The 16,088-nt window shown below is 37.3% G+C and overlaps 1 protein-coding gene across 2 annotated transcripts in view; it reads right to left on the minus strand.

Moving 5' to 3' along the window:
- LOC108675896 overlaps positions 1-14,858 on the minus strand; it is a 56,039-nt gene extending 41,181 nt beyond the window's left edge. Inside the window, exons 1-2 of one of the 2 annotated variants that reach the window (XM_018163947.2) lie at positions 14,739-14,858; positions 7,590-7,676 (exon numbers count right to left, since the gene is read on the minus strand). In XM_018163947.2, coding sequence (XP_018019436.1) covers positions 7,590-7,661 — 72 coding nt within the window. In that variant the 5' untranslated portion in view covers positions 7,662-7,676; positions 14,739-14,858. Of the gene's footprint in view, positions 1-3,801; positions 3,979-7,589; positions 7,677-14,738 lie in introns of those variants that run through there. The other variant, XM_018163949.2, reaches the window with a different exon arrangement.
- Between the last annotated feature and the right edge of the window lie 1,230 nt (positions 14,859-16,088).

Here is a 16,088-nt window from a genome sequence, read left to right on the forward strand (position 1 = left end):
AGTTATATATTTAATATACATAATACTTTAATATGTGGACCTCGCAAGTATTTGTTAACAGCACAATTGATATGATGCATGGGCGTTATGCCATTATCGCATTGCTCTATTTACAAGGTCATAGCTCAAGGTTTATAACAGGGTTTGCTCACAATCAGAACATTCTGCCAGCTTCAGGTTCACTTACAGACATAATGTATAATCAACAAACAAAACTAAAAGCTAACGACTGTGTTAACTATTAACTATGTTTATGTACAAATTATTATGTTTATGTACAAATTATTGCTAGCTTTTCAAGAAGCAGCCCAAGGAACTGGTGCAAGAAAAAAAGTTGACAATCTTCGAGCGCTACCTGCGCCTGGCAACAGTGACGTAGCGATTGGTAGGAGCGAAGTTGTTCTTCAAGCTGTTGGGGCTGTAACTCGCAACAGAACTGACACATTTGCAGCACACGCAGAGACACTCCTCGCCAACACTTAGCCATTCAGCAGACTGGGCTTCTTCAGTCATGAAGACTGGAATGCAAGCTAACAAGATTAGCGCGACACCGGCAGCTCTTTTGAACAAAAACATGGTCCTTCAATTTAAAAACAATCAAGGCCTGAAAGTAAATAGATACTAACACAAGATTCAACATCATGAACTCAATTTAGGCTGTTACACGTGGAGATGCGCATGAAGAGTGGCGATTGGAAGATGGAAACCCTCTCTGCTGATCATCAGAGCTACGGCAAGCAGCGCGGCCAATTTTGTGGGAGGATGTGCACGCAGTATAGCCGTCGGCAAGGGCACAGGACCTGAGCAAGAATTCTGTCCGCTTTAAAATCTCCGACTTTTACAACTAACCTATTGAATTGAACTCCCGATCGACTGCAAATATGGACCTGTTAACAAAATAAGTTAAATTCACCAGATATACCTCCCTTGACTAAGTTTTCAAATGAGCAGATTTACGAAGGTTTAATTCAAAATAAAGCGAGGCCGAATTCAGATGGTAAAGAATAATTAAATACGTAGAATATATTTTTTTGCAGTTATGAAAGGCAATGGCCACAGTGAGGATCTCTTATATACTTGATCAAAATCAAGCAACGTCACGGCGGCTGCAGAAATTCCTGAACTGTTGCTGTTCAAGCAGGCCAGAACGTGCGTGCAGTGGATCAACATCTCATTGGAAAGCCGAGCACGAAGGGTGATCATATCCAGAGCGGCCCCTGCCTGCTATCAATGCAGACTGCCAATGGTATATTTTTTGCGTTCGTTGGTGAAAGCCAAGTCAAAAATCAAAATTATTAAACGTATAAATCACAATAGCTCACAATAAGAAATAGAAGTATGAACCCATACCTAAGCAAGAAAAAATGTAGAATAATATGATACACTAATAAGCCAAATCTTCTGCGATAACGAATGATTTAATAAGAAAAAGAATTACTGTCAAATAAGCGACAGTGGCTAAAATATTTTTAGGGTACTTAAAAAGCCGAAATAAATTTCAGAAGTAGAAAGGAATATATGTATTAAATTCTCAACAAAATGTCTCCAATTCAAACGCCAAGGCCGGTATTAAATTAATCACTAAAATGAGGGAAAAAATATTTCAAGCACGAGAACTAAGAAACGACAAGCGTTGCTCAAGAGACCTAAATGAGCGGCCAGTTTGCAGAGCGGCCTTCGGCACAGGGCGATCAAGGCCGCAGTGTATGGCAGCCAGCGTCCTAACGCACCTGCCAAGAACTGACATCGAGCAACGTTGTTTCTTGTGCCTTAGTATGGATGTCAACGCTTCGATTATACTAGTGCGATCAAGTATACCTCGATCGTGTCCATCAAAAACGAAACCAACGATTACTATACATGTGCAATGAAGTACATATATGTCAACCATTTTCATCAAGAACTGAGCAAGCGGTTACTATATCAGCGCAATGAAGTATACCTAATCATGTCCAGCAAGAACTGAGCAAAAGGTTACTATACCAGTGCAATGAAGTATACCTAATCATGTCCAGCAAGAACTGAGCAAACCGTTACAATACCAGTGCAATGAAGTATACCTAATCATGTCCAGCAAGAACTGAGCAAACCGTTACAATACCAGTGCAATGAAGTATACCTAATCATGTCCAGCAAGAACTGAGCAAACTGTTACAATACCAGTGCAATGAAGTATACCTAATCATGAACTGAGCAAACTGTTACAGGTTACTATACGAGTGCAATGAAGTATACGTCAATCAAGTCCATCAGACTTGAAATCTGATGAAATTTGCATTTGAAAGGGAGCAAATGGTCACCGTACTTTACTAAAACATCAATAGCAACAAGCACGAGTATCATGAGCTGTGATTAGTGCCATGATTTTTGATTTAAGAACAGAAAAAAATACTTTAGGTTATGTAATTAGCTTGAAAACATTCCCTTCATATTCAATTGTGGTTATTAAACAGTTTTAAACTACTGTAATTCTCTAAGCGTTTGAATTAGTACGTGGATATCAATAGAATTAGTTCGTTAGTTTTCACGAGCAAACCAACTATTAATACGAGTTAATTGTTGACAGCATGAACTCAAAGTAAAATAATGAAGCGTAACAACTATGTTAAATGTACAAACACGACGAGCAATTAGTGAGATCATCAAAGGAATACAAATTTACAAAACATCTAAATAAAATGTTCACATCGGAGTAAAACTCTACACGTTGCACTTCATCACTAATAAAAAAACAATCAACATTAGATTACGTAAGTACCAACAATGCATAAGAATATCAAAGAAGCAATGCGCGCGAGCAAGTTGTGCCGGACGCAGTTGTGAGCGTGCGCAGTCGAACGCAAGACTGCGCGGCCAGGGAACAGCTGACCACCGCAACGAGCTCGCGTCACTCACCCACTACGTCTCGGTCGCCGCAAGCATGACTATCACATACGATCAAATTGATGACGTTCTACTTACAGTCTACTTGCTGAAGCACAACTTATGGGGAAATATTACATGTCTATCATTAAAGTTTCGTCAGTTTGTCGTGAATCTGATTATCCAGACTTCGTCCGGAATCATGACCGAATTAACAATACAAAATATATTACTTAAAATTCAACTCGGACGCTTTATGCTGAAGAATCGTTGCCGAGTTGAAGACCGCAGGTTAGTATATAGCCACACGGGATGCAGAAGACGGGGTGCGGCAGCCATCCGTTTCCTGCTAATCGGAACTGCTGGCAAATCGATAGCACGCGCCACAGCTGCTGCACAAGTAAACGCTACACTTGTCGCCGCATATTCCTGGGTTAAATATCAGTAGCTCGGTTAAATATCAGAAACATGCTACACGAACTATCAATAATCGCCACGGATAAGAATTTTGAGCTTAGTTAAATATCCGATGACTTAGACAAAATCTTCAGACGGTCATCAGTATAGAAGGGCGCAAGGTTAATTCAATCTTTTCATAGTTGGCATGAACAAGAGGCCGACTCCATGCTATACAAGCGAAAGAGCAGTCATTAGAGCACTAGCCGGTTCAACAGAAAAATTGCTCAAAAATATTATATATTGAAACTACAGCAACCACATAATTAGTACGTACGATATTGTCATACGAATCGATAGATTATTAGAGGCAAGCATTAATGGTTAGGGATTATATATTATACGTATTAGGGATAATAGAGATTAATGATGGCCCAATGATTACGTTCGAAAAGAAGCCCCAAAAATGAGTTATATTAAAAAATCTGCCAAATTTCAGCGATCGAAGAGACCAACACAATTAAAGCAACCCTGCATGCTCACCATTTTGCAGAGCTGAGTCGTTCACAACGGCTTCTCGTTAATTATGAAGGTAATTTCATAACTTCAGCGATGATTACTAAAATTCCTAAACAAATAAGTCATCTCGGCACTTAAGAGGCACTGCATTATTTCATCAAATAATTATTAAAATATCTGCTCGCTGAAAGGCACAGTATCCTGCAAGATGTAAGGTAATATATAATAATAATAATATATATAATATATTATCATCGTAATATGTGGGTATTGTAGCTCCGTGGAAAATCATACCTGAGCTGCAAGAAAATCTCAACAAGTGAAGTAATAAAGAAGTAATTTTCACGACTAAAGAAGTAATTTTCTTTTTCAACGAATAGGCTTGGCCCAAAAGCAAATAATTCAAGTTGGTAGCATCAATCCAACTCCGAAACGTTTTCATTCTAAAGAAATGGTTAATATTCTGGCTGTTTTCTTTGCTTTTAAATTCCTGGTAAACTTGCGACTTAAGCAATCTAGTAACTTTAATACTCAATCCAATAAAATATTACCTTATACATGGAATGAACAATCATTCCTTTGGGGGTTAATCAAAGAAGGAACACAAATCACGTAAGAGAGAATAGGTTCAACATCAACTAATTGAATTATTTCCAGTATTACAGAAGCTAAATTTCCTCTGAAGATATCAAGATATTATCATTTAGTAGTAATCTACTGAGTACCTTAGCTAATAACGTCAGTAATTGGAAGTTGAAATCTTAATTGAGTACCTAATTAGAGTCCTATTTGGCTTCAGCACCATGGCGCTTCAGAAAGACTTTTTAATTACGAATAGCACCAAGAAAGAGAATTGCATCTTACTTTGTGACCTGTTATGCGTACGTGATGCGGTAAGCCTTGGAATATGAAACAAAAAAGTTGTTATGGAACACGTAAAGCAAACTACTGCATTTTATCACGCACGCACCGTCAGGCGTGATGAAAAAAAATATTTGAACCGAATATTACGGATTCTCTGGGCTTCCAATGAGCTGGACTAAAAGTCCAGCACAGTATCTAGTCAATTAGTCAAATCTGACACCAGTATGTACATTTAAGAATGAACCATTTTTCAGGACGATATTTACAAAGAGCGTCAACAACTGCCTCTTCGAAGCAAAGAATTGTAATGCCAATCACTGATAACACATTTCTAGGTAAGGCCAGTTTGATTACTTTGATATAATTCAAAATGAGTCACGCGCCGTCCCTCTGTTGAAAAATATACTTGGTTTTCAAGGATAAACACGCCAGTTCGCTGTCGCTAGGATAACCGAGGCTGGCTGGCTATGTAACAATCCAATATCAAAGATTTTACACGTTCAATCAACTGTCATCATTGCAAGCAACGACCTCAAGTCTTATCATTGGTTCACTTCAGTTTCATTTCTTTCCCTCTCAGGTAGCAATAGTGTTGTGACACATTCGTCCGCATGCGGTGCAGAAGATGAAAAAACAAATTCGTTTACTGCGGGGAAACAGTTTCATGGGTTTTCCCTTACTACTAAAATGACACAGCAACAAGGTCGCTTGAGATCCCACATTATCCATGAATTATATCAATCACTGTCATTTATTAGTAAAATCATGCGGTGTTTGAGCACGACATAGCGGCACAGAGGCTGGAAACAACGGCTGCACGACGCCGGGTCACACCACGCACTGACACCGCGACTGCAGTCGCCAGCAGGACGCACACCGAGCATCTCTGACTCATGCGCTCCATGATGATTCTTCATGCTATAGACACTCACAGAAATAGCTTGCTTATTCTTATTAATATTGATGGAGTTCTTACATTTCTATGGGTCATCCTGACCTACTTTAGCCCAAAAGAATGTTCTATCAGTGCTTCGAGCGGAAGGAGTCACCATTTGGAACCAATGACATTTTTTTTAGTGTAGTACAGTATGATGCTACACTCTCCAAATCCTGAAAAATGATTCTGAACTTGGCCAAGCAATAATCGGCAAGCAACTTCCCAGTAATGCTTATGGCAACTGCCACTCATATAGCCAGCTGCAGGAAGCCAGTGGATAAGGAGCTCATCGCAGGGCAATGAAAGCAGCGCTAGTAAGCGACTATAATGACGAGCTTCCGGTCACTGCATGGCATGAAAAAAATTTGACATGGTCGCTTATAATAATTATGCTCCGCTTATGTGGGTTTCTTCAAAATCAATTTTCAAGTACGTGTCTTTTTATTAAGTTCATTTAGCATTAATCAGTAGCTGAATATAATTTATCGTGCCCTAATTGGTGATGACTAAATTTTGACTCTTGGTAGCTGTCATGTAGCTGCAAGTTATTTTGATTTATTTGTGCAGTTTGTGAGAGCATTGCAAATGCGAGTCATGCGATAGCTTCCCTCTTTCAAGTCGAACGACTGTCAAACTGTATATAGGACGCATACTAAGCGAGACAATTATAAAGCCCATTCTTATCAATGACGCCAACCTGGAACTTCGTTCTTACAAATTTGATCCAATTACGTTTATGTAAATAAAATTTAAAATCAATCTAAAAAATTCGTGAACAAACTACGTTATGAAGAATGGAAAAGAAGCCTACAGAAATAAGAAACTGCGACAAGATTTTGCCTTTGGAAGCGAAATAAGACAAGGTCAAGGTGTACGTTCAGGACAGGGTGGGGCGGGAGTGAGGGTAGCTAAGATCAATAGCTGGGCGACAGGAGCGCCATACGTGCGGGAGGCCTTGTGAGGGCTGTGTTATAAGCGCCTCATGTTTCGTATGTTCATTGCGGACGTCTTTTGAGACGTAACCAAGTAGACTATCACAAAGACGTTGCAAAAACGGGAAATATTACTCGTATTATTAAATATAACTCATAGTATAACAACTTTGTTTTGATCCAATAAATGATAACTTAATCATCAATAATATTCCAATTACCTGCCAAAATTTATTTTCCGGGAGAGACAACGAAAAAATATCTGCTATAATTAATTGAATTGAATAACTCTATCGTTTAATTAAAAGCAAGTTATCAGAGACAGCAAATAACTCAATGAAGGACAAAAAGAAATGAAAATTTTTAAGATTTCCGGAATCATAACAGAACATTCCTGACTTATCTCAGAATATTATGAGAACTTGCTAACACCATAATGGCTGCTATAGGGGCAGGCAATTCAATTTTACAATCATTCCAAGTGTTTTTTACAAACGATTGGACAAAAAAAAATACAATAGTTTTTTACAAAATGATCCAATTAGCGTAACTGTCAGGATAGTTTTCTTTTTTACACTTGATGAAGAAATTATAATGCATCGATACATTATGTTTTAAAATTTTCCACCGTTTAAATGATGCATTGATGGCCTCAGAACAATATATTGCAAACCTACTGAAATAAACTCTTTCTTCATTTTTTGATGGAAGAACTTCCAATGCCAACATAAATCTATAATTGATTTAATCTATATCAGCACTGTGGAAGATAACTATTAATCAACTAAACATGAATTCAGTTGATAGTCGAGTTTGTTTATTCTGTGTTATGCTGAAGTTTTTATTTATTTCACTATTTCTCAATTATGATGATGGTGTTAAAAAAATAGATCAGCACTCACTGAAGTGAGTGACAGATAGCGAATTTTCTTGTTGCCGAGTATCATGGATACTCGGCAACGTGAAGTCACAGACAGACAGATGGACAGAATGACATGACAAGCACAATAGCACCTTTTTTCCATAAATGAGAAAATGCACTAAAAAGGTTATCGGATAATAAAATGGAATTTACTTACCTTCTTTGGTTTGTCCATTTGGCGCTTCTTAAGAGCAATCTTGAGGGCCTTCTTTGATTGCGTGGCTCCCATACCCTCTCAGGGCAGCTTCAGTGAAAATGAAAAGAAAGCCACTTATGAAGGTGATATTGCAGAAAACATCTAACAGATGATAATCTTCTACAAAAATATTTACTAACAAACAAAAACACATACAATAGAGGAGACATTGAAGTTAATCTTGACAAAGCTCAGTGAAGGAAAAGGAGAATTAAAGCTCAGCAAGTGAAGTAATTTGTAAATGGGGACCAATATCAGTTCAATAGATACAGTTAACTTACAAAATTTTTTTAAAAAGTGAAGTTAACAATATTTGCTAAATAATATAAATTCAATTGAAACTTGTACTGAAATGTTATGAAAAAACTACTTGACATCATTCATATTAAATTGATAAACATTTATATAGGTACATACACTTATGAAACATTTCCATGCAAAGTAAATTTAATTTGTTATCCAACCAGATTGCAATGCCTTCCTACTCTACATTTTTTCCCTTCAAGCATAAATCAACAGTGTTGATTACAACAATTAGTGTTGATACCTACCTATACTTGAATAGCCACTTTCACTCACAGAACCAGGCTTCTACCACAAGCTTTAAACACGTACCTACATAGATAAACAAGTTACCTATTGATTCATCTAGCATGAATCTATGATTCTCTAGCATGACTGATCTCATTCATCAGTCCCAAAACTGGCAAGAAAGCTCTGGTCATTTCTGCAAGCAAGTTTTAAAAATACTTACTTTTTAAGTTTAAACTGGATTTTTAGAGGGATCAGTTTATCCATTTTGCAGTCCTAAAAGAATTTCAAGCTATGGCCTGAGCCCATTCTTTGAGCCATAAATACATTTTACAAGCCTAAGAAAACTTGTTTTGAGCTGCAAACTTATTTGCCAAACATGAATTTTGTATTAATATTGGATTTAACCTAACTATAGCACAAAAAATATATTTATTGGTATTAACTTTGATGCTGTCATTTATCATTCCTAATATTTCTTCATCAACATGACCACAACCACAAGAATGTCAATGAAGACATTTGGTTGCAGGAAATTTTGCAGCATTGGGGTTCTGGAATGGAGAGCTCCAATTTTTCTTGCAATGACATTTTAGCAAGCTGCAATATATTGAATCAAAACAAAATAAAGAACTTTTTAGCTTGTAGATTTAAAATTCACTAAAATGATAGGATTTTTGAGCCAGGTGCAGTTGTTTTGGGATAGGTATTATGCAGCACTTTTTCAAACCCATTTGCAATTATAAGCACTTTAAAAAACCCATTTGCATCAATGCAACTCAAGTTGCCAAAGCCTTTTTGTTGTCAGCCTTCAATAAAAACAATATGTTTCATTAAACAAAACTGAATCACTACATTCGAGTGCAATCGAAACATCTTCATAATTATTTCATGGCAATCAAACCCTATAAGGTAAATTCCAAAATTCCAGCAAAGGTAGCTTATAAATTCAAGATCAATCCAGCCTGGAACCTTGATTGGTTCTAAAATCAGTTCAAGTATAAAATTAAAATATAGATTCAGATTTTTAAATCCTACATGATATGTGCACTTGTTCATATATTACCCATCATGAATGATGGATATTGGGTAAGATATGAAATATATTACCCCCCTGGTCCTTTGGCAAAAAAGATTGGAAAATTCCTACTTATTGTCAGAATTTCATTACTTCAGAGTAACATTACAAATAATTTTTGAATATCATGGTTTCATTGTACACTTCATTTAATAATTACATAGGAGTTAATTCATCCAGCATGAATAATGCAGCTCTAGAAATGGTAAGAAAGCTCTATCATCAATGCCACAAAGGAAACCAATCAGCAGCAGACTGAGCAAAACAGCTATGGTACTTAACTCACTGCTCATCAACCCTATCAAATTGCTCAGAATCATGATTTGTAGGCACAGTTATGTTAGATATATAAATTGTAACTTTTAAAGGCTAGAGAAGTGCTGTCACACAGCAAAGAAGTGCTGTGGAAAGATAGTGGCAAACTGGCAATGTGGTGAAACAAACAGGAAACTTGAGGAAAGTAGACATAATACATGCCTGGTGGATGGTGGCAACATAGTACGATACTGATAGTGGCAGACTCTAACCCACAAGTGGAAAATTGGGCAGAAGCCACATGTGAATTAAAAATATGCTTATGAATATCAAATTTCAATCTTTATGTCCTTTCATCAATCTTCATTTATACCTTTATCTTTAAGGCCTTTCACCATATCATTTATTTCAATCTTTATGGCATTTCATTTCAAAAAATCACAGTGAAAAGATTGTGTTTGCCAGCATTTCAAGAAATTTTCTGGTCAATAATCCAAAATCATCAAAATGGCCCTAACCTTAGGCTGAGGCCTACTGCCCAGCTAGGTAGCTACTAGCTGGTAGAGGCAGCCATAGACAAGATATTTTTGGCTGTAAAAAAAATACAATTTTATGACAAGGCTGCAAATGAGATATTTTTTGTACTATCCTGTACAAAACAGAACCATCCTGATCTGGTTCAAAATTTTATTAATGCTGATATGGTGATACCTATGACTATGAGTAGGGTAAACGCGGTATATTCTGTCATCATGAGTAATTCCATCACCTCTTTAGTTTTTCCTTTATATTAAGCTTTGTTTTAGTTCCATGCGTTCGTTGATGGTTGAAATGGTGACGTCATACATTTGCGTGTCAAACTACTGCCAAAACACTAGGTCTTGGGCTTGGCCATCTAGCGGGAAAATATTGAGATCCAAAGAGAGACAATGCACGCTACCCAGTGAGATCATCGAAAAATGTGTCAAATTTGACAGTTGACCTTGCTCTACCAAATAGTGAATAACTATTTGTATAGGAAGAATATTATGGTTTGAGACTTTTAAATACGTCTGTGAATATATTAGGAATCCTTTAAGTATACCGTACTTGTATTTGCTGATTTCAAGTGGTAAATAAATTAATAGATGATTAAGTTGAGAAATGGATTTAGACACATGAAAACTAATTCCGTCACAACTTGAATTGGACACACACAGATCGTTCCAAGCTGTGTACAAAAATTAAAATTTGCTTAATTAAAAGCTTAATAGTTGTTAATTAAAAGCGTAGTTAAGTAGTGTTCAATATTCATTAGTGTTCTAATTCAAATCCGTGTTGCATTCCAATACAGCTCACACAGCGAACGGAATTCGAACACGTGGATGACGGCATTACGTATCAGTAGAATTTGAAGCGCGGACGGAATATGCCTCACCACATGCCGAATATTGCCACACACAGTGACGGAATATAGGGATATGGTAGGTTTGCATTCTAAAGGCTTTTAAATAAATATGGCAACATTTTGTGACGTTTCGTTGTTGCTGACACGTAGTGCAGTGTTTTGAGAGTCACACAAAGCAAACAGAACTTGAGTAACGCATATGGTTATTTTTTTATAGATTTTCATTTCTCAATGCGTCCTTAATGTGACGGAATATACCGCGTTTACCCTATGAGGCTATAAAGCTTTACTGGTCAACTTATTCTACATTAACAACTCAAAAACAACTCAAAAAGAAAGAGTGAACAATCTCTACTTTGCCACAAGCACAATGGACTTATTGGACTGTGCCACTATCTAGTAACTATGAAGCTGATTGGGTGAAATTCTCTAAATGGTCATTCATGATTCATATATTCAAGATCAATCCAGGGATTTCAGCCTGGTATGTTAAAAAATATACATTAAAAAATAATTAGTTAAAAATTAAAGAATAATAAAGTTTCATGATTATAGATCAATTGATCAAATATGGTACTGAACTACTGATATGTGAACAGTGAACTTGTGCATTATACCTAACTTCATATGGTTTATATTAGGTACCACTTCTAAATTCCAACTTTAACTGGAGCATCAACTATGTCAGTACCTATGTGTGACAGTGTGAACACTGCAGTGTGGAATTCTAGATGGATATTAAATTAACCAGTACACATAGCATATTGGAAAGCAGGACCTGAAAGCTTGGAAAGGCCAGAAACTTTACACTTTCAGTCAATTATGTACATATCCTACCTCTTTCCAGAATTCCAGCTGTGATTGATTGATAAGATTGTGATGTTAGCCCCTTTCAGCTTTCCAGTTGTGATTGGTTAATGGAATTGTAATGTTATTTTGCTTTCTAGCTGTGATTGGTTGATGGGGATGCTTTCAAGCTGTGATTGGTTGTGTCCATAAGCCCCGCCCCCAAATATGGTATATGTGCTACAGTACTGGTCAACTAAATACTTAACTTAACCCTTTACGCCCTGAATTTCTGGGATGAAAATCGTAAAATTCACTTTTTCGGTTTTAAGTCTTGCTTCAAAGCTGACATTCTGACCTATCCAACGCCAACGGTACCAAAATCGTCTCTGTACGTTGATTTATGCCTTGACAACAGTTTGTGAAAGGGTTAGGGGTGGGGGAGTTCTTTAACATTTAATATGGGCGAAAATTACTGGTTGGGCACATAAATAGACAACCTGAAGACGCTGCTCTTTAGTTACCCGTTAGGTTAGGTACCCGTTAGTTAGGTGTAGTTAGGTGATAGATTTCTACAGTACCCCCTTTTTGTCAGTTTTCTAAGAATTTCACGTTTTCTTTCACTTTTTTGGAATAATTCACACGAACAAAAAAGTCTTAGATTTATCTTTTACATATGTGTACCAAGTTTCAAAGTTATCTGTCAGTAATTACCCGAAATAGAATTTCCACAAGAAATTGGACATTGCCATTGGAAATTGGAAATTTTATTTCGGTTACTTACCGACAGATAACTTTGAGACTTGGTACACATATGTAAAAAATAAATCTAAGACTTTTTTTATTCCTGTGAATTTTTCGAAAAAATGACAGAAAACGTGAAATTGTTGGAAAACCGATGTTTTTTTCTGTGTGACGAATTTGTCATGCCAGGGCGTAAAGGGTTAATCGTGATCATTATGAACAAAGGGTCTGGAAAATGTTAAAAAAATCCATTAAATAAAATAAAAAATATCTATCCAACATGAGACATCCAAATTATTCTATAACAAACCTGATGTACTATACAATTGAAACAGTTTGTCCACTTATGATCATCTTTACATTTATAGTCAGTACTCAGACTCTCAGTTAGCCTACATGGCAGAGCACTGTATCAAAGGAAAGCTTTTCACCTTGGGTGGAAAGCTTTTTTATAAGTGAACTTCCATTCTTAGAATTCCAGCCTGGACTGAACAGTGTGATGCTGGCAGTAATTACTAGTGATTGTGATTCATGATGAAAAGTGATTGAGATTTGAGACAAACTCCCTAGTCCCCTTTACTAGCTAGGAAAACTGCTAGCCTCAGGTGACATTATCACATAGTTCATGATAGTTGTACCTACCATAACGGCATAACTACCATGGTCCATTAGGTAGGTAAGGTAGCTACTAGTGCTAGCCCGCCGCACTGCTAGGTAGGTAAGGTAGCTACTAGTCTACTACGAGTGCGAGGCTTTACAATTACTAGGTAGGCTATTTCCTTTGTGACTGGCTCTGGCTGACTGCCTCATGCAGCCTCAACAGTCTGTCTTTAGCTGCTTAGCAAAGATTAAAATACGGCATAATTTTTTTGAATTTTCATTGGCCATTGCCTTACATTGGACCTATTCATTAATGCATCTGGTTCGATCGCAGATGTTGCTAATACAACGTAGAACTTGAACAAAGCTTTGTTAAGCCCGGTCCACACGCTCAGTTTTCACAACGATTTGTCTGCGCAGTTTTAAGTCGGATTGAAATCGTTGCAATTTTTAGAGCGTCCACACGGTACCGACTTATCTGAGTAGTTTGCTCAGTTTTGCGCGATCTCGCCATGGAGACGTCTCGGACAAATTTTACGGCCGGTCTCCCCAAATTCGGCGAGCATGGAATATCTCCCGAAGTAATGAACGTAGCTCAATAAAACTTGATACACGTATTCATTAGGACTTAACGGTGATGTTTAGCTCGTGAACATTTTTGGAATTTCACCTTCATTCCTGAGTTATATGACAATACGTGCTGAAATTTGCAGTGAGCATGACATTTCTTCTTAACTACTGTACAGATTTGAACGAAACGTGGAATATAGAAACCTAACCTCCCAACGGCGATGTTTAGCTCGTGAAAATTTTTAAGATTTGATAAAGCCGTATAACTCGCAAAAGAAGGCAGAATCGAAAAAAAATGTCGCATGCTAAACATTACCGTTAAGTCCTAATGAATACGTGTACCAAGTTTTATCGAGCTACGTTCATTACTTTTGGAGATATTCCATGCCCATCGAATTTGGGGAGACCGGCCGTAAATTTATCCAAAACGTGCCATGGAGAAGGCAGTATTTTCATAAATTTTGGCATTGTGCCTTGTCAAAAAAGAGATTGAATTATTTAGGGATTGCGAGGAATCAAAATACAAGAGAGATGGCTTGTAGATGTCTTCTTTTCCAGGTCCAGATGGAATCGATTTTTTCATTCATTCCCAATTATTTACGGTAAATGCTCAACTTATTTTACAGCTGTTTCTATGTTTGCGCTTTCATCGATTTCTTTGAATTTTTCTACTAAGCCCTCGTATGTCTCCACCTTTTTTGTCCCTGTTACTATAGTCCTTGAATTTTACTTGCCAAATGCAAGAAAAACTTTCGTATAGAAAAGCAATAAATTCCCGAGAACATTACCGAAGGTCCGCCATGGTCGCCAGAATCATTGAAACTGAGCACAAATCGAATCGGAAAACTGTGCTACCGTTCACACGTTCCGACTTGTCTGCGCAGTTCATCGAAATCTATGCTCGGTGGCTCAGATTTCGATGGAACTGCGCAGTTTTCCCGCCGGCTCCAAAACTGCGCAGTTTTCCCGTCCACACGCAACGTTTTATCTGCAACGATTAGAACTGCGCAGACAAATCGTTGTGTAAAACTGAGCGTGTGGACCGGGCTTTAGAGTTCGACCAACGCGGCTCCAAGTCTCCAACGACTTAACTAACCGTAGGAATAAGTCCAGTCCGTTTTAATACTAAACTAAGGTATAATTTCAATATAGCACATACCTAGACGAAGCTTTAGTTGTATTTGGCCATCCAAGAGTTGCAGTTTTGCGTACACACTCGCGGTCAGAAAGAAATAACGAGCGTGGACCATACAGTATTGCAACACGGTTCACGCCTGCGTGTTCCCTATACTCGATTGCGCATGTCTTTGCCTTCACAAGCGGTCACATCATACAAAAAGGATTACATTTCTGCAATCGCTTATGTAACCAAATTTTGTAATCTTCTTTCGAGACTTTTACCAATGTCTATATCCAGTAATGTCATGAGTGTTACAAATAGGAACAACAGCGTATTTGAATGCAGCATACAAATAAAAATGCAGTTATTTAGATCATCGGCATTTCCCTGCTCCAGTGATTCATATTGTAAGTAGATTGGGGATTGATTTCCTCCACTTTTTCATATTATTTGCAGAACCTTGATTCTGAAACGACTTACTCCTGTTGTATCGTTCGATACTGGTGACTAAATGCTCACAAACTCCTAATCCCTTTAAACTTTCGTAGATGCATTCAACGAACAAATTATCGATGGTCTGTCATTAGAATAGAATAAAATTAAAGTGTTGGCACTGAAGAAATAGGCCATGGCCTGTTGCCGATTCTTGTACTTTTCGTGACTTGATTCAGAAGGGATCCGGCCTTTGGAACCCAATCTTTCCATAACTGACGATTGATTGAGATAGCTTCTGGACTTATTGCTGGTCCGTAAGTTGCTGGGCATTTTACAACTGAACATTACTCGACTCGGGATTCAAATTCTGAATGGAAAGTTGCCAACATGATGATGAGAACTCGAGCATAATAATGATCGATGAACGAAGGAACTAACATGTTGATTATAACCCAAACGACACTTCTTCGAATTTACCCGCGAACTGGCTAACGAACTCTGATGCTAAACGCAGCTTATGTTCAACTTTCCAGCATTGCTTCTTCAATTTTGAACGCATCTGCTTCAAATTCAGATCATAGCTATTTATAAGCAATGCATCGTGGGAGGAATTGTTAAAGGGGTTTACGTCATTTTGCTTTTAATTAAAAAGGAAAAACGCAACTTCGGAGCAACTTACCAACCAAAAATTCTTCAATTATGACCAGATCTTTGCGAAATTCAGATTGTTTACATATATTAGGAATGCAATGAGGGGAATTAACACATATTTTTACGTCATTTCGAAACTCTTAACGTTTCAAGATTAGGTTCAGATAGTTAAGGTTAGAGTCGTTAATAGAAAATTACTGTGAAACCAAGCAAAAACTAATGATTTTATTCCAATGATATCAAGGTATAAATAATACCCTCTTATTTCTTATAGATACTTTCTTTCCTCTTCTTTCTTGCATA

Source organism: Hyalella azteca, unplaced genomic scaffold, assembly GCF_000764305.2.
Source record: "Hyalella azteca isolate HAZT.00-mixed unplaced genomic scaffold, Hazt_2.0.2 contig6498, whole genome shotgun sequence".
NCBI lineage: Eukaryota > Metazoa > Arthropoda > Malacostraca > Amphipoda > Hyalellidae > Hyalella > Hyalella azteca.